Here is a 17,630-nt window from a genome sequence, read left to right as displayed (position 1 = left end):
TATATTTAAAATATAGATATATAGGCTATATTCTATATAAAGAGGCTTACAAACTGTTTGTAGGAACACTAATGGCTATGTAAATTCCTTTAATTTGATTCTTGTCATTTAATTCTGGATTTTTCCATGCAATGTAACTAGACAGATGTTTCCATTCACACACTCACACCACATCGGGAAATTAACACTATCCTCCAGCCAAATGCTGGTAAATTTTGATTGTGCTTAGTTTGGTTAAAACAAAGAGAAAGTGGCTCGTGAACACCAGCAGCCATGGTAGCCACAGATGAAAAAGTGAGCTAGCCCAAATACACACACACACACACACACATACACAGTCACTTAGTAGAGAGCAGGAACAGATTACTAACTCGTTCAGGTAATCCATTCATTCTCCACACATCATTTCAACTAATGTGTACTTCTAGGAAATGAAGAGACCTGCTTTGTTGAGCAGATTGATTCAGCCCCATTTAATTGTCTCCCTACACACCCACTTGGAGATGCTTTTTTCTTTCGCTCCCTTGCCTCTTGCTTTTCTTTGAACTCTCTTTCTCCTTAACAGCTGGCACAGCGACCTCTGTGACATCTTTTAGCACGCTCAACAAGTCCACATGCGCATGTGCGCGCACACACACACACACACACACACACACACACACACACACACACACACACACACTTCCATTAAATAGCCATTACTTAAGGAGTTCAGCAGGAGGTGACAGCTGTGTGTGTAACCTTAAGCACAGCCTCTCCTGTATCCTGTCCTGGTCAGCTCCCTCCACCCATATCATCCTATTCTGAGATGGGGGCAGTGCTGGGGCCAGCCAGTTGTCCTGTATAGATCACACCTGTACTGAACAGGAAGCCTGTCAGTCCTTCAGTCAGATTTGGACAAGCTCGTATGTCACCACTCACCTGTTGAGTGTAGGGATCGCTACCAGAAACCAGGATCCCGGGATTTCCCACTGAGATTCTCTCTATCTCCTGTCCAGGAGTGTGGTTGGCCACGTGGAAAATTAAATACTTTATAAATCAATCTTTCTATGAATTTATTTCATAGTTTCAATGGATTGTAAACCAGTAGGACCAACCACTTGGCCGATGAATTTTCAGATGCAGTACCCACAACAGGTCAAGACTTGACCTGCATATCCACTGAGACACTTCACGCCACACACATGAGCTCACACATGGGCTCTATTTGCTGCGCTTGTGCGCTAAATTTGCATTCCTGAAATTTTCCCACATTTTATCAGTCAGTACATGCCACTGTAGGCCATGTCTGCTTTGCTTCTGTGAGGTTAATTCACTGTATTGAATTTTATTCTTGCAAATGTAATCAGTTGTCCACGATAATTAAATCTCTAGGTTTTTCTTTCAACTACAAAAAACTTGCTAGACCAGCCATTCCCAAACTTAAGAATGGTGCGGCCCAATTTGAAATCTGAAAATCTTCCGCGGCCCACCCAACCCTTTAATCACAACTCTGATCAACATACGAGACTAAGATGAAGTATTTCCCTATATATTTTTTTATTTCATAAACAGAACATGTGGGCATACAGCAATGCAGTGCAATGTAATAATCCATCCACATACAACAATGCAGTTATTAATTTACAATCCATCACATCTGGGCTCATTGCCGCGTAATATTTTGAGGCGTTTAACAGCACAAAAAAATCTGTGAGGGTTACAAGAGGACAGACGCTAAATCTGTTTCCTCTCTGAATGCCTCTACCTACTGGTCACAACTGCACACTGCAGCTGAGGAAGAGTCAAGTCACGTCTGCATCACATCCCATGGCATGAACATTCAAGCTAAAATTTACATAGAAAGATTTAGACAAAATACCCAAAAGCCCGATTGCCAACATTTTCTTCCCCCTTACTCATCAGAAGTATTTGTGTGCATAACACAGATGAGATATTTGTTGAGATAAACTGTGATGAGCAACAACGGAACAAAATCAATCCACAAGCTATTAATCCTATTTAAATGTCTCCATGGACAGACATTTGACATTACTGTTTTTCTGTGGGATCATAGCGCTCACTCTCACAAGTCCATAAATTGACATTAATAACACAAGATTTACTCCAGTCTCTGTGAGACCATCCGCAAACAGTTTATCTCGATACACTCGATATGAATCACACGTTGGGTAACGTTACATTGCGTCACCTGCAACTCACCTAATGAGAAGGGTGATGTTGCTGCATAGCAGCTGTCAAAGTCTTGATGTCTGGCTGAATGGACGTCAGCTTTAGGCGGAAATCAGGCTCAACATCCAGTTTATTTCTGTACTTTGTCTTTAAAGCCACAAGTTCTAAAAATCCAGTTTCACACAGATAAGTGGTAGCAAAAGGCATCAGAAACATCAATGCCTTGTTGGACAGATCAGTGTATTCTGAGTAAACATGCATCCAGAAATGTGCCAAGTGCTTCTGTGTAAAGATCAGTTTCAAAGCAGTATCACAAGATAACTCCACAAGGCTGTCCTGCTCCCTGGAACTGAGACCTGTGATGGCATCCTCATTATGGGGGGCAAATGGATTCTGTATCCAGCTGTGTTGCTTGCTGAGCACAGGGAAGTATTCCCGGAGCTTCCTCTTCAGGGTTTGCAGGTGCTCTCTGATGGCAACTGCCACGGAGGTCCTCTTTGTTGAGAAGTTCACACAGATTGTCAAAGGACTCGTAGTTGTTCTGAACCACTCTTCTGTCCCACAGCTCGAGCTTCCTTATTGTGGCTTCTGTCTTACTGTGGACATGAAACATGGTCACTGCTTTTCCTTGGAGGGATGGATTGAGTCCATTTAAGTCCATTTAAGTAGCCGAAAATGTCGGCCAAATACGCCAACTGACAAAGCCACTTGAAGTCACAGAATCGATCTGACAGTTCAAACCGGGAGTCCACGAAAAATGTCCTGACTTCGTCACGCAGTTCAAAAACTCGAGTGAGCACCTTACCACATGAAAGAAGCTGCCGGTGGTTGCTTCCCATCTCCGCGCATAATATGGCAAACAGGTGTGATTGCAGTGGGCGACTTTTGATGAAATTTACTGTTCTCACTGCTTCATCCAAAACAGTCTTTAAATCCGCAGGCATCGTCTTTGTGGCCAGTGCCTCTCTGTGGATACTGCAGTGGACAGCTGTAACCTGCGGAGCCACGTCTTTGACCCTTTTCACAACTCCAGTGAGTTTCCCCACCATGGCCCGAGCTCCGTCAGTGCTTAGTCCCACACACTTTGTCCAGTCTATCTCATTGGAAACCATGAATGCATTCAGAGTTTCAAAAATGGTTTCCGCTGTGGTATGTGAGGGTAAAGGTTTGCAAAACAGAAAATCTTCATGTATTTCTCCATTATATCCATATCTGACAAAAGCAAGCAAATTTGCCAGGCTTGCGATGTCTGTTGACACATCAATCTGGAGAGCATAGAAACGGCTTGCTCGTATTCTGCTCGCTAGCTGCTTCAACACATCTTCAGCCATATCATCAATACATCGCTTTACTGTGTTAACAGACAAAGACATCACGTTAAGTTCTTTAGCTGCTTTCTCCCCAATCATCACTCCAACCATCTCTTTGGCAGCAGGTAAAATTAAATCTTCCCCGATGGTGTGTGGCTTCCCGGTTTTTGCGATCATCTTTGCTACTCAGTAGGCCGCCTCCACCACCTCGGCGTTTTCACTCCCAGTGACACACGTGGATTCAATTGTTTTCCTATGGCTCAGATACTCTCTCAGCTTGTTTTCAAAAAATTCTCGAGGCTTTGATGAATATTGTCCATCTTTAGTTTCTAGATGGCGGCGCAGCTTGCATGGTTTAAGAGCCTCATTTGCTAGCACCTCTGAGCATAGCACACAGACAGGCAGGGGATTGTCTTCTGGTCCCACACTTGTAAATCCCAGCGATACGTACTCGCTTGAATACTTTATACGAGTCTTTCTTTTTGTTTTCACGGATTCATGATCTTCTGATGACTCGCTTGTGGAGATTGATTCCGGAGCTTTGCGTTTGCATCCTGACAGCCACCGCTCCATTTTTACACGTCCCCCGCCAAAGATAAGGTATTCCCTCAATTACAATTCCCAATTTTCCAAAGACGAGATTTGAGTATAAATGTGATTAAAAATCGCCCTTTCTTGCAGGAAATGACATGGTGCACTCACTCTAGTATACACACTCATAGATTCCCATCTTAAGCACATACGTTTGATCTACAGTACCCACATCCTAAACATCTATTTTATATTTTTGTTACTGTGTTATGATGTTAATCTGTACTGTATGTCAATTTTAACATATTTGTCTGGCTTTTTTTCTGAAATATATTATGGAATTTGTTATGTGCACCACATGTTTGCTGAGCTCCAACAAGGTAGCACCATCAATATGATTGATGATGCTGATCATCCATTTATCATACATTTGTCTAAAATTTATTTCCAGGTTGTTGTGCAAATGTAAGTCACAAGAGCGAGAAAAAATTGCCATACATCAAAATACTTATTTTGCTTTTTTTTTGTATTCAGAAATGGAAAATTTTGCACTTTCATTTTGAAGACCAAATAGCCAAACCTCCAGTGTTATTCTAGCTATCTGTGGCCAATTTAACAATGTCCTTTTGCTGCAGGAAAAGTTACTTTGAGGAGACAGATTGCCAAACCGTATAGGCTACACGGTTTGCAAAACCAAGTACAGATTTCCACATTGACTTTTCCCCCCACGAAGTGGACCCCGGGGGCTACGTAGATTTCAATCTCCTGCTCTGCTGTAGTGTAGTCGCCGCTGTCAAATCTGACCTTGTATTGTCACTGAACTGGTACGACCTTGTATAACTTTGTATTCTCAGTGAGTACAGTTTGTTGTTAGGTGTGTCACTTTAGGCCAGTGTGAGCTGGTGTGATGACATGAACAGCCCAAGCGTGCCTAGTGAACCTCCCAAAAGGGATGGTACTGCAATAAAGATGACGAAACGAAACGTTTTTTGTTTTTTTTTTAAGATGCCAGATGTGCATTTTAGGTAGGATTTTGGCAGTTTTTAATCCAGAAGTGGCAGAAATCACTTGGGCAGCCCACCTGAGTGATAGATAGGCAGGGAAAGCCCTGGCTGTGTTTAGAAACCAACATGAATAGAGATTAGATGTTATTTTAAACATATTATTGGAGAATCATGATAGCATGGTGGGGTGCTCTTGGGCTGTACTATGGTAGGGGAAACCCTGGACTACTTGCATTGCTAGGGAGTTAGCTATACTATGTACCTGGATGGCCTGCATCTGTAGCTTTTCTTACGACTGAATTAACTATGGAAGTCAATGAGGGACCACAATCATACTTTGCTAGTGACAAAAGATATAAACAGGGTGAGATACACATAAAAATTAAATTTTAGGTGCATCACATACACTTTCCAAGGCATTTTTGCCCCATTCATTTACACCCCTGCTGTATGTGTGTGTATTTGCTCAGTGCAATATGAAGATTCGAGACAATCCAGCAACTGAAAGGCTCCTGGGGACCGTACTATACTGCAGATTTGTGTGAGAACTCTCCCAGGCTTGGTTCAAGAATTGTTCAGGCTGGAGTAGGTGTTTTAAATGTCCCCAAGGCCTTGCATAGCAGTTAAGTATTTACGCAGTTAAATGCCTCCAATGGAAGTGTTTACTCTCAATTCTTGGGTTGAGAATTCATACGATTTTATCACCGTTGAGTCCATAACCACTTCCTCCTAACAATCCTATTCCTTCCTACTTTCTCATTCATACTTCCTTAATAACACCCTAAAAATACTACATCAGTAGCTGAATTGATTAGACTTCTGCTACCAATCCCAAATTGGAATAAAAGATATGAACTCTTCATTCCATACTGTTTTACTATTATGTTACTCAAATAATCCTAACTCTGTACACACATCACACAGCTGTACACTGTGTGTGCAAGTGACTGATGTTGTGACGTGACGTAGTGAGGCTCAGGGCGGCACTGTGTGTTCAGCTCTCCATGGAACGACAATTCCTAAAGCACATGCCATTTAAACAAATAGGCTATGTATTAATAAGACTGTATGATAATCTTCAGCCCTCTTAGCCTGAACGCCCACCCCACTGGCATCGGCCTGCCACCTAATCCACTCAAGAAGTCAGTGAAAACCCACATACTGGCTATGAAGAAATACTGCACATTGTATAAGAAAATAGGTTATGCTCTGCAGTAAAACATGTCGACTATTAGAGTGCACAGGCTTGTTTTGGCCTGGCCAGCTGAGAAAAGTCGTGTATTCACTGTGTGGCTTGTCTCGCTCTTTCACTCGCTCCGTGACCAGTCAGATTCAGTCAGGGAGACATTACAGCCGATGACATCACCGCCTCGTAACTACGGACAACAGCAGGCAGGCAGCTGGGGAGAGCAGGAGTGATGGCTGACCTGGAGTGGAGGGTGGTTGCTAAATAGCCTACATGACTATGACAGAGCACTTTACAATACATTGTATTCTCTCTCTCTCTCACTCTCTCTCTCGCTCTCTCTGTCTCTCACACACACACACACTTTCTTTCTCTGTTCATTTCTCTTTCTTGATGATGTCATTTCCAGGCTCAGCCAGACTTCCAGTGAGCCCAAGAGTAAGGGGGAGTTTCCGTTCCTTGCAAACAGAAAAGGGGGGAAGGGTGTAGCAAACTGGACAGGGAGAGAGGAGAGTAGAGCAGAAGAGACTTGAGAAACGGCCCCGTGTCCTCGAGTACATGATAAACAGTGGAGCCACGGGGGTAGTGATGATGTATGAGGCCAGCTGTATTGATCATGGAGGTGACTCACAGCTGATGTCACCGCCTCTCAACTCTGGGCAGGGACAGTGGAATACAGCTGTAACCTCGCACACAGTCCTTCTGGGCCTGTTCGAGCGGTGATTGAGTGATTGGGTCCTGGGTATTAGTGAGGTCAGCCCCCTGTATGAGTGCCAGTAATAAGGGAGCAACATGGTCAGAGGGCTAAGATTATGTGTGACTAAATTCATATGGAGGCTACTGTACAATCAGAAGCACATGGTCCGCTCTGCAGGCATAGCCATAAAGTGAAACCACGGCAGTATAGCCTACGGGCTTTTGAGCAGCAAAGCTGGATGCCACAGGTATGTATAGCCTCAGGGTATAGAAAAAAAGCCTTGCACATCGTCAGCCCTAGCTAAGCTATTCAGATGCTATTCAAGGTGTGCTGAAGCTCCTGCAGTTCAGTTGTATGGATTGTTGAGTGCGGGAACATCTCAAGTCGCAGACTATTGATCCAGACAGCTACTGGAACAGGCTGAGATGAGCATGTTGTCCCCTTCCCCGGGGTCTTTACTGTGTCTAGTCACCAGACTGACTCTGATTCTCTACCTCTTACTCCAGCTCTCTCTTAGCCCTGTGCTCTGCCTCAGTCCTGTCTGGCTGACTGGCTGCCGTTTTATCTCTTTACTCCACTGATGGTGTGGCGTAAAGAGAAGACAAACTATTTATAATCTCCCTGAAGAGGCCACTATCTCTCTGTCACTCGGTGTGATGCTGCCGCCCCAAAAGGAGTTTGTGTGGTTTCTCTTACTCATCAGATAGCATCTTTGTCTCTGTTGAAGTGACATCACTAGGCTAATAATTATTTCACAAAAATCCTATGTTTGTCCCGCACACATGTTCTAACATTTTTGTCATTCTTCGGAAAATAGAGGCCTGTTTATTTAGGAGCATCATTTTGTGTTTTATGTAAATATAAGTGATTTGACCTGTTTGCGTGTTAGGACCCAGATCAAATGGTGATTAAATTCCCAGTAACCTAAGTGAGTTACTTATGACCCATAGCTGATTCAATAAAATACGAACGCCTCTTTTGAACAACTTATGCTGATTTTTTTCCCCTTGCAACATTAAGATAACGTAAGAAATGCAATGTAATACAAGGAGGGCCTGAGGGGTCATGACAAATGTTTTGTTAGAGAGTGCCTCATCACGCACATTTGTGTAGGGAGGAAACTCTACTGGAAGCATTCTCATCAACGTTTTTAATGAAACACACAGTAGTCCTTGGCTGCCTGGGAGCACTTGGCTTTCACTTGGAATGAGGGATGATGAGGATTAGGGATGGAGAGAGAGAACAGTAGGGTGGATAGATGCGGGGCACGTGGATCGATGGTGCAGATGAAAGCGCGGCCCAGCTGGACGTCCAGTACGTGGTGTTTTCCTGCTGTTGATTGCTATTCACTGTTCAGTGTTTTACGCTGATGGCAGTGGAATGCCAAATCCTGCTGTCATCGAGCTGAGGAGGGGAGATTATAGCAGATAGAGGTGTAATTTTGTCACTGATAAAACCCACGTTTCCTGCTGGCTGACACTGCTGTTATTAGTATTTATCTCCTGATTCTGTTTGGTGCGGTGGGAGAGGGGGCCAGAGACAATGAGCTGGCAGTAAATTCTCCTGGAATTAACGGCGTGGGGAACTCTCCTCTCCCCAGATACTATCAGTGGGCAGGGGAAATTCTGCTAAATTACTCTGCTATTATGAAGCTGCTCTCAATTATGTACCATAAAGCGATTTCCATCTCAACACTAACTAGACCCATTTTATTATGTCCAGCCTCTTCTGCTGTCTCCTTGTCCCCTTTTATGCCTGTGTGGATGCATGTGTGCTCAAGTGTATGTGTGTGCACAGACACATTGGACTGCTAGAAGAAGCGACTGGGTGACGGTGCCTGCCCAGCAGAGTTATCAGTGGGGACTGAAAGGGCAGAGGAAATGTTGATGCGATAACCAATAATTGATAAAAGCTCTGTTGCTCTCTTTTATCTCTTTAGAGAAAAGTACAAGTCTGACAGTTCTGGTCAAAACAGTGTTAGGCTAGTTACTTTAACGTACTCTGGAGTGAGAGGCATTATGGCCATATTAAGTCAGTGTATCAACATTATCGGTGTGCTTATGCCATCTGTTTGTCTCATTTCTATTCCCTCCTATCTGTTATCTCTCCTCCTTGACTGACCGCTCGTCTCTTTCTCTTTCCTTCCATCCGTAGACTCGCAACGGTCCCATCTGTCCTCCTTCACCATGAAGCTGATGGACAAGTTCCACTCTCCCAAGATCAAGAGGACTCCGTCCAAGAAGGGCAAGCAACTGCAGCCCGAGCCAGCAGTCAAGAGCACCGAGAAACCTGTCAACAAGGTGTGTGTGCGGTGCCAATAATTGTGCGTGTGTGTGTGTGATTGTGTGTGTGTGTCGTGGGAAATTCATCTCTTTCCCACCTATTCCATGTGCTTGTTTGCCTGTTTGTGAGACCGTTGTTTTCCTGTCTGATGCTTTGTGCTTCCATTTTCTATTGTGTCTGTGTGTGTGCAAGTTTCCCTGCGAGTTCCCACAGCCTCCCAGCCGCTATGGTGGCTGGCTGTGGTACAGCAGATGTCTGGACCTATAAAGACATGAATGGAACTGGGCCGTTTCCTGAATGAGCTCCTCCACTGCCTCTCAAGGCTTTTGGTGTAATGAGTATATTCCCCAGCAGCCCTTCACTGGAGAAGCTGATCGCTGATAGAGCCCCGTTGCTATAGTACCAAGATGGCTCCAGGCCACATCACTTGATGGATGGTTTTTGAACTGTGTGCGGGGACAGACCAGGGGATTATAGCACCATAGTTTAGAGGCTAGATTCCTGTGATGGTCCAAATACTAAATGGGTTATGGTGCTAAGCATTGGCTTTACATTCTGTACACAGCTTATGGTGGATGCATTTACAGGGTTAAAGAGCTTGTAAAATTTGCTGCATTATCATCATAATCCTAAGTAGTTATGTAGTTCAATTCCAAAGTACTGCACGATGTTATTGATTAGGAATTTTTTGGGTTGTTTTTTTCCCCTTCTAGAAGGTGAGTCGGCTGGAGGAGCAGGAGAAGGAGGTGGTCAGCGCCCTGCGTTACTTCAAGACAATCGTGGACAAAATGGTGGTGGAGAAGAAGGTGCTGGAGATGCTGCCCGGCTCGGCCAGCAAGGTACTGGAAGCCATCCTGCCTCTGGTTCAGGTCGAGGCCAGGATACAGCACAGGTGAGCCATACGTCTTTGTTTTTATAAGATACTGGAAGTAAAGGTTATGCCAATATTTGAATGGTTTTGTTCCTGTTTGTTCCTAAAAATGAATTGGAGGTCTTTAATGTTTTCTTTTTTCCACAATAGAAATGTTGTGCAATAGAACTCTTTGGATATATTTGGAAATAGACATTAGTCTGTATTTTTACTAAATGCTCTCTTTGCTCTCAGAATGCTGTCTTTTTCCCCGTGGATGTCATAATTTATAAGATAGCATTTTATGTACACTTCGCCAATTCAGTTTTATCATTCTTGCGTCTTGACATAGTCCATGTAATAGTTGGTATGCATGCAGGACTTGTTAGAACTGGTACGATATGACCTACCTCTCACTGAGCAGCTTCTAAAGATTGCTGATATGTCCTGTGGCAATAAAATGTTGTGTCAGAGGACATCCCTCTCCCAAAGGCTTCCTGGAAGTGTACAGACTAGATACCTGAAGCGTTTTGCATTATATTCATTATTGATGTGGCACTTTATCAGGAATGTGGCTTGGAATGAGCGTCAGACATGTTAGAACTTCTCTTTCTTTGTTTTTGTTCCATCAGTCAGTGCAGATGAAGGTATGGAGGTCAGAGGTGACACGCTTTGTATCTCACAGTCCTGTGTTTAGGAGTGATTGATGGATGGATGTTACTGTCTTTGAGAGGCAGCCATCGCTGAGGGTTTGACCCCAGAGACAAACCCTATCAAATCTAGCTTAGTGTTTAGCCTTAGGGCACCAATACATCTCTCCCCTTTAGTTGAACATCACTCCCGCTAGCTAGTGAACTCACAACCTTTCTTAAGGGAAACTCCAGACTTTTTTGGCAAATAAGCTAGTTTGTCACCGTGTGACAAAGCGATTGATAGCAGAGTTTCACCATTATGTGTTAATAGTGTGCTAAGGTGCTTTTTAGAGGATGCTTGTGTCATCTGGTAAACATGCACAGTGTACTGAAACATTAACTTGCTCTGTAACTTGGTGAAACTCCTACCAGTCTTCTCGCCACACAATCCCAAATTGATAAAAGTTCTTATTTGCCAAAAGGTTAGTGTATCCTTTTAAGGCTTGATCCTGTAGACTCATGTCTCAATGTCTCACCACAACTGTAGGACTAGAGTCATGCTGACTGGTCATTCAAAGCTGAAGACTCATAGAGTATCCTACCTATTTCCAGTCAGTGTAACCCACAGTCCCTAGCTTGCATCCTCTTTCTAGGTCAAACCTCTCCAGCCTTCCAACTGTTTCCCCATCCCTCAAACCCTTCCTCTAACTCCCCTAGCTACAGACGTCTCCCACTCACCTAAGCTGTGTAGAGACAGTGGACAGATATTCCAGTGCTGTGAATCAGCTGCAGCGTGTTGGTACAGGCCTGGCCACGCCCTAGGGTTGGTTCTGAATGCACCTTTCACTACAGGCAGCAGCAGCACGACGCCTCGCCTCGCTGTACAGATACACATTCTCCTGTTAGCACCACCACAAACAAGCTTTTTCCAACCCACCTTCTAGTCATCTGTACCCACAGTTCCTCAGAAACCCCCCCCCCCCCCAAAAAAAAAGATGTAGCTTAATAGATGGTAGATGTTGTTCTTATATTTTCTTGCTCTTATGTAATTGTTCTTACCGTCTAACATGTTTGACCCCTCCTTTTCCTTTCCACACCCCTCTCTTTTGATGTCTTGAATCATTCTACTTTCTGCACCTCTGGTTTCCACCTTGTTTCACCCCTTGTCTATCATATCACTTCTGTCTATTCCATATGACACTTTTCTTTCTCTCCTTCCTGAATCCCTCTCCCTTTTTCCCACTTCTTTGTTCTACTCATATCACATCTCCCCCACCCACCCCCCCTCCCTACCTCCCCCACCCTCCAACAGCTCGGCGCTGTCTTCCTGCCATAATCGTGTGTACCAGAGTCTGGCCAACCTTATCCGCTGGTCAGACCAGGTGATGCTGGATGGCATTGACTTGGAGGACAAGGAAAACGTGGTGGCCGTCACCAATGTCATCAAAGCAGTGCTGGATGGAGTAAAGGTGGGTTCTGCAGGGGATAGTATCCAACCACATCGTTCCTGTGTATTCCCCTACTAAACCCCAATTGAAGCTGAATACTCACTCATCTGTAGAGAGGGACTTAGAAATGCGGTGGCCTCCCCTGTGGCCTCCTGCTGTGTTTTTATAGAGGAGGCACTAAGGCTGGCTGTGTTGCGTTTCTATCAACAGGAATTGGTGAAATTGACCATAGAGAAACAGGAGCAGCCATCACCGACCACCCCTAACAAACCAGCACCATCTGCTACCGCGGCAGAGAGGTGAGTCCAACGTGTGCGCTCTGGAATACAAACGCACACACACACACACAGACATACCCACACACAGTCATTCAGTCACTCAGACAGCTTTCACTCTGTCTGTAGCAGTGCGTCATCAGAGATGCCCTTGATAGATCGGGAGCAGGAGATCTCGAATAAGGCGGCTCCCGCAGCGACGCCTGCAGAGGCTGCCTCTGACATACCAGATGAGGACGTCGCCCCTCCCAAACCTCCCCTTCCCGAGGCCAAGATGGCGGAGCTCAGGTGAGGAAGACGCTCGTACAGCTGTGCATACACCAGCAACTGCAGCGTTGTAATATTCTCAAATGAATCTTCTCTTCATTTCCTCCTCCAATAAAAATGGACTCTGTGTGGGTATTGGCTTCCACATAACCTCACAGCTGAAGCTGCTGAGATAAGCAAGTTGTCCAGCTGATATACCAGACTTAGCTGTTCATTTACCTTAAATCAATTGAGTACTTTGTGTAGCCCTCTTTGTTGATGTCGGAGAACCAAGAGAGCTACAGAGAACATTGCGTGCCTTTTTGTACCGTGGTCACGAAAGCAGAAGTGCTCCGTTTTACAGTGCTGTATTTATTCATCATACTCCTGTTTCATGAGAAGTTGAATTTTTTTATGTGTTCTCTGTAAATGTGTTACGTACTTCTAATCAGGAATAAAGCCAGGTTGTAGGATGTGGGTATGTAAGGGGATTTCCATATTTCTCTTTCATTTTCAATGAATTGAACCTTTCTGAGTTGAAAATCAGAAACATTTTGTTGTATTTTGTGATGCATTTACATAGTCATTTCCATGTGATCCTGCTGCCGGTATCCAAGCGCTTAAAATCCTCGACTCCTTAAAATCCTTGACTATTTTCGCTCTTTAGGCTTTTGGTATGGCACACTTTGGTTTGTTTGGTGCTCTGTCTCTTCCTTTCTTACTCTTTCTGCTCTGTCTCTCTCTCCATTTGTTTTATCTGTGGTTTCTCTGTGGATTCTGGGAACAGAGCACAGTTGAGTGCTGACGCTGGCCAAAGGAGACCCTCCCAGAAGGAGAAGTATGTCAGCCCTTAGGATCATCCCTCTCCATTATAACATCCCACCTAGACCCCCATAAACCTTCTGGATTGGATGAAAGTGCTTTGACTTGCATGTTTGCGTTATCCCAAAGTTTGTGTCATCTTGGCATTTACTGAAGCATTCATCATCCAATCAGAGGACCGTCCAGTGCATGAGAGTGTGTGACTGACCTATCCAGTGTCTTCCGCTGGCCTCCACATCACGGCCCCTTATTTCCAGTGGCGGTCTGTTCTTTGCCCCATTTTGACCTGGTATTAACTCACTGAGAGATTTAGGTTTGACAAGCAGGAACGTTTCATATCAAAGCTGACAGAGGCTATCATGAGACACCCTCACTTTCATCTCGCTATTGCCTATCTCCAGGAGGGATGATATGTGTGTGTTCATGTATTCATACATGGATTTGTGTGTGCATACATGGCGGAGAAAGTGTGTTCTGCGTGCTTGCCTTTCTGTCCATACTGACATTGCTTTAGGGCAAAAAACTTCCTGCCTACTTGTTATTTTATTCTGTTGTCTTTGTTTATCTGTCAATAGTCCTCCACCAGCCCTGCCCCCGAAGAAGCGCCAGTCCGCCCCTTCACCCACCCGGGTGGCAGTGGTCGCCCCTATGAGCCGCGGCTCCAGCTTGCCCTGCAGTGTTCACAGACAGGTAAGAGTTTGACTCCACCTCACAACGAGATATTAGACATTATGGCCCAGTCACCTGTCACAAGAGGAGAACCACTGAACCAATCGATCAATCAATATCTGATTAGACCACACTAGTGGAGACTGTATTGGGTAACAAATGTCAATTTCAGTTTAAGGCCACACCAACACAAATCAATGCAGTAACTAAACATATAGAAAAAAAACTAACCAGTAAGAAAGTGGAGTGTGCATACATCTCATTTCCTTTGTATGCGCAGCAGCAGGACTATGAGCAGGAGTTCCTTCAGAGGCGTTTCTCCGGGGGGAGCCAGTCATATGGGGGCGACTCCCCGCGCCTCTCCCCATGCAGCAGCATGGGGAAGCTCAGCAAGTCTGATGAACAGCTCTCTTCCCTGGAGCAGGACAGCGGCCAGTGCTCTCGCAACACCAGCTGTGAGACGCTTGGTAAGAATTCAAAGACATGCACACCTTTGCTAATGTGCGTTGGGTCATGAATATTGTTTGGTTCTTCCTTTTCACCTGCTGGGAAAGTGTTGAAGCTGACAGCAAAACTGCAGCCAAGTATTCAGTGCAAAGGCTTGATGTGAAATATCTAATCTGTATTCTTTCTTCACCCATCTAGACAACACAGAGAACTACGACCCAGATTATGACTTCCTCCACCAGGACTTGTCAGTGGGGGACAACCTACCCCCCGCCCCAGTGGGAGGGTGCCTGAGCCCCCTGCCTGAGTCTCACAGCGAGTCCTCTTCCCCAGTCCCTGGACAGCATCCCTCACACCCCCGCTTCAGTGCTCCTCCACCCCAGCAGGTCCCAGAATACTGGAGCCCCCAGCCCAATCAAATGAACCCCTTACACTCATCCCGTATTAGCGCACCTCCTGCCCTGCCCCAGAAGAAGCGGCGCAGCACCCAGGTCTCGCCCTTCCCCGACGGGAGCAGCGGGTCGCGGGTGCTGTACGAGCGTTACCCCTCCCAATACGACAACTTGTCAGAGGAGGAGCTGCACCCTACGCCGCCCTTCCCCCTCTTCACGCCCATCTCGCCCATGCCCCAGACCAACGGGGGCGTGTTTGTTGCCCAGTACATGGCCAGCGAGAATGCAGATGTCCCCGCCAGCCCACCGCCACTGCCAGAAAAGAAGAGCAAACACAGTAAGTGAAAGGAGGAGGGGGGACGGACATAATGAGGGAGCGAGGGCAGGGAAGGCAGGAGAGAGACCCTCAAACGAGACGGTTGAATCGAGGCCACAAAGGCGAGGGAGGGATAAAGAGACTAATGAAGGGAAGAATGAAGCAAGGGATGAGGTTGAGTTAGGAAGGGACATTGGGACACTGGCTGCACTCTGTAGTCAGTTCATTCAAGCATAGTTAATGTCAAGGAAATATTCCACTGTGAATAGAGGCAGGAAGTGAATACCAGGATGTGCTACAATGGGTCCGGCTCCAGGGGCACAGAGGGCAACATTTGGTCATTTCCTGACACACCTATTACATCACTTCCTCCCCAGCTACTGTATTATGTCATTCCATGAAGTCGCCCATTCCTGCTGTCTCATACACTTTTCACAGTTAAAAATATAGCTACCATATTCTTTCTATATACTCTAAGTAAATGTGCATGAATTCACAATTGATATGTCATATTTCGCAGGAATTAATACAAATGTTAAAATAACATAAGTGGAGTCTTGGGATCAATTTAATGAACGTGAAATTTATAAATGTATTAATTCAGTTGTTTCATACATGATAGGATAAATGAACCTTTTGAAGAAAAAAACAAACATTTATTCCTGAATTGGTTGGAATTCAAAGCGAACTAACCATAACCATGGTGAACAATAAAGGTTATGTGATCTACTCTCTCCCCCTCCTCCAGTCCTTCAGTACATGCAGTTTGTGGAAGACTACTCTGAGCCGCAGCCCTCCGTCTTCTACCAGACGCCACAGAGCGAGAGCATCTATGAGCAGCGCAACAAGCGCTTCCAGGAGGTCTACGGCTTCAACGACTCCTTCAGCAGCACTGACTCAGTCCATGAGCCGCTGCTGCCCCCGGCCTTGCCCCCCAAACAACGGCAGCTGGTGAGAAGCCCCTACGCATATTTACACACATCCACATTCACTCTCTGTGCAACTTTGTGTGTTTGCCTCCAGAATCCCAAACCCAGAATGATTACCCTTTTCAAAAGAAAAAGGGAAATCCAGAATTTCTCATAAGCTACTGGGGCTAGTATTGATGAGAAAAAGAAAGGCTGTACGACACCGGAGGACAGTCTCGCTGGCTTCGGCTCTCCAGCAGACCACCGAATTGAACACATGTAAACTAAAAACAGCCCTCTGGAGTAGAGCTTGATGCAGATCCCCATTTGTTCACATTTTATGCTGGCTGGGAGGGAAAGCGTGGAGAAGATTGCATTCTGGGGCTAAACTGCATTCCAGTGGTAATCCTCATCAATTTTCTCTCGAGCCTACTCCTATCTTGTTATCTCTCTCACCTATTCAGCCCCTCTTCCCGACTCTCTCTATCTCTCTCCCTCACCTTCTCTGTGACACAGCAGACATCTATGTGTATGGTGGTGTTCGGTTGTCACTGGGAGATAAGACCCGCCTTTATCAGCCCCACATCAGATCCAGTCCACTTATCTTAATCTGGGTCGGCGTCTAGGTTAATTGAGACAACGGTCTAACAGACAGTCAATGGAGAGAGAGTGAGAGAGAGAGATATAGAAAGAGAGAGAGAGAGGAGAGACCAGTAGGATAGGCCATAGCTGGGGAGGCCGGACCGTGTCCAGCCTTGTCATTTGGCACATTAGCCCATATTTTAGCAGAGGTGATTTTTGGATGAAACCCTTCATTATCACCATTGTAGACCTACCAGTACAAACTGGATTTTATTCACAGTACAATACATGTACAGTAAATTGTCCATGTTTCGTCTGACCAAGACTATTTCATAGTTGAAATAATAATGATGTTAGGTTCTTAAAATTAGATGGCATACTCACTTAGGAACAGATTTGACACCTTTTTCTCACTAATGCCAAAGACATATATTTGGCAGTGACAAGCTGGTCCTTTAAAAATTGATCACTGGTGGGCCCTGGAGCTTAGTACTCATGTTGAAGACAGTGGACTTCAGATGACATTCTGCTCCGGGGCATAGCCGTATCAGAGCCCGGACAGAAAATAGACTTTGTCACTGAGCGGCAGGCTTTACACCGTTCACCCAGGCCACCTCGGAGAGTGTCTTACTTATTTCTCTTTGTCCATTGTTCTCCTTCTGCCACCACCGCTGTGTATTTAGAGCTGTATCCCGGGCTTTTATTTTCATCATTCTGTTTCTGAGTGGAGAGTCAAACTGTACTCCTCTCTGCTCCTGCCGCAAGGCCTAATCTGGCCTCATGTTTTGGACTTGATGAGCTAGTGGCCCAGTGGAATAAGCCTGTTTGCCTCCTCCATAAACCCATGTTCCAGGCTTACA

General features: G+C 45.3%; 1 protein-coding gene across 4 annotated transcripts in view; it reads left to right on the top strand.

Annotated features, from left to right (window-relative positions):
- The window catches only part of rapgef1b (Rap guanine nucleotide exchange factor (GEF) 1b), a 49,768-nt gene that overhangs the window by 20,097 nt on the left and 12,041 nt on the right, over positions 1 to 17,630 (top strand). For 2 of the 4 annotated variants that reach the window (XM_071515313.1, XM_071515310.1), the window contains exons 2-10: positions 9,055 to 9,200; positions 9,897 to 10,075; positions 11,978 to 12,134; positions 12,324 to 12,412; positions 12,518 to 12,676; positions 14,032 to 14,146; positions 14,406 to 14,592; positions 14,771 to 15,301; positions 16,029 to 16,231. In XM_071515313.1, coding sequence (XP_071371414.1) covers positions 9,055 to 9,200; positions 9,897 to 10,075; positions 11,978 to 12,134; positions 12,324 to 12,412; positions 12,518 to 12,676; positions 14,032 to 14,146; positions 14,406 to 14,592; positions 14,771 to 15,301; positions 16,029 to 16,231 — 1,766 coding nt within the window. Of the gene's footprint in view, positions 1 to 9,054; positions 9,201 to 9,896; positions 10,076 to 11,977; positions 12,135 to 12,323; positions 12,413 to 12,517; positions 12,677 to 13,414; positions 13,473 to 14,031; positions 14,147 to 14,405; positions 14,593 to 14,770; positions 15,302 to 16,028; positions 16,232 to 17,630 lie in introns of all 4 variants that reach the window. The other 2 variants (XM_071515309.1, XM_071515312.1) reach the window with 2 other exon arrangements.

This window comes from Centroberyx affinis, unplaced genomic scaffold (genome assembly GCF_046629955.1).
Source record: "Centroberyx affinis isolate AG114_WGS23_722 - 3 ecotype Tasmania unplaced genomic scaffold, CSIRO-AGI_Caff_v1 ptg000338l_1, whole genome shotgun sequence".
NCBI classification, from domain to species: domain Eukaryota; kingdom Metazoa; phylum Chordata; class Actinopteri; order Beryciformes; family Berycidae; genus Centroberyx; species Centroberyx affinis.
This window is presented reverse-complemented; position numbering and strand designations above follow the sequence as displayed.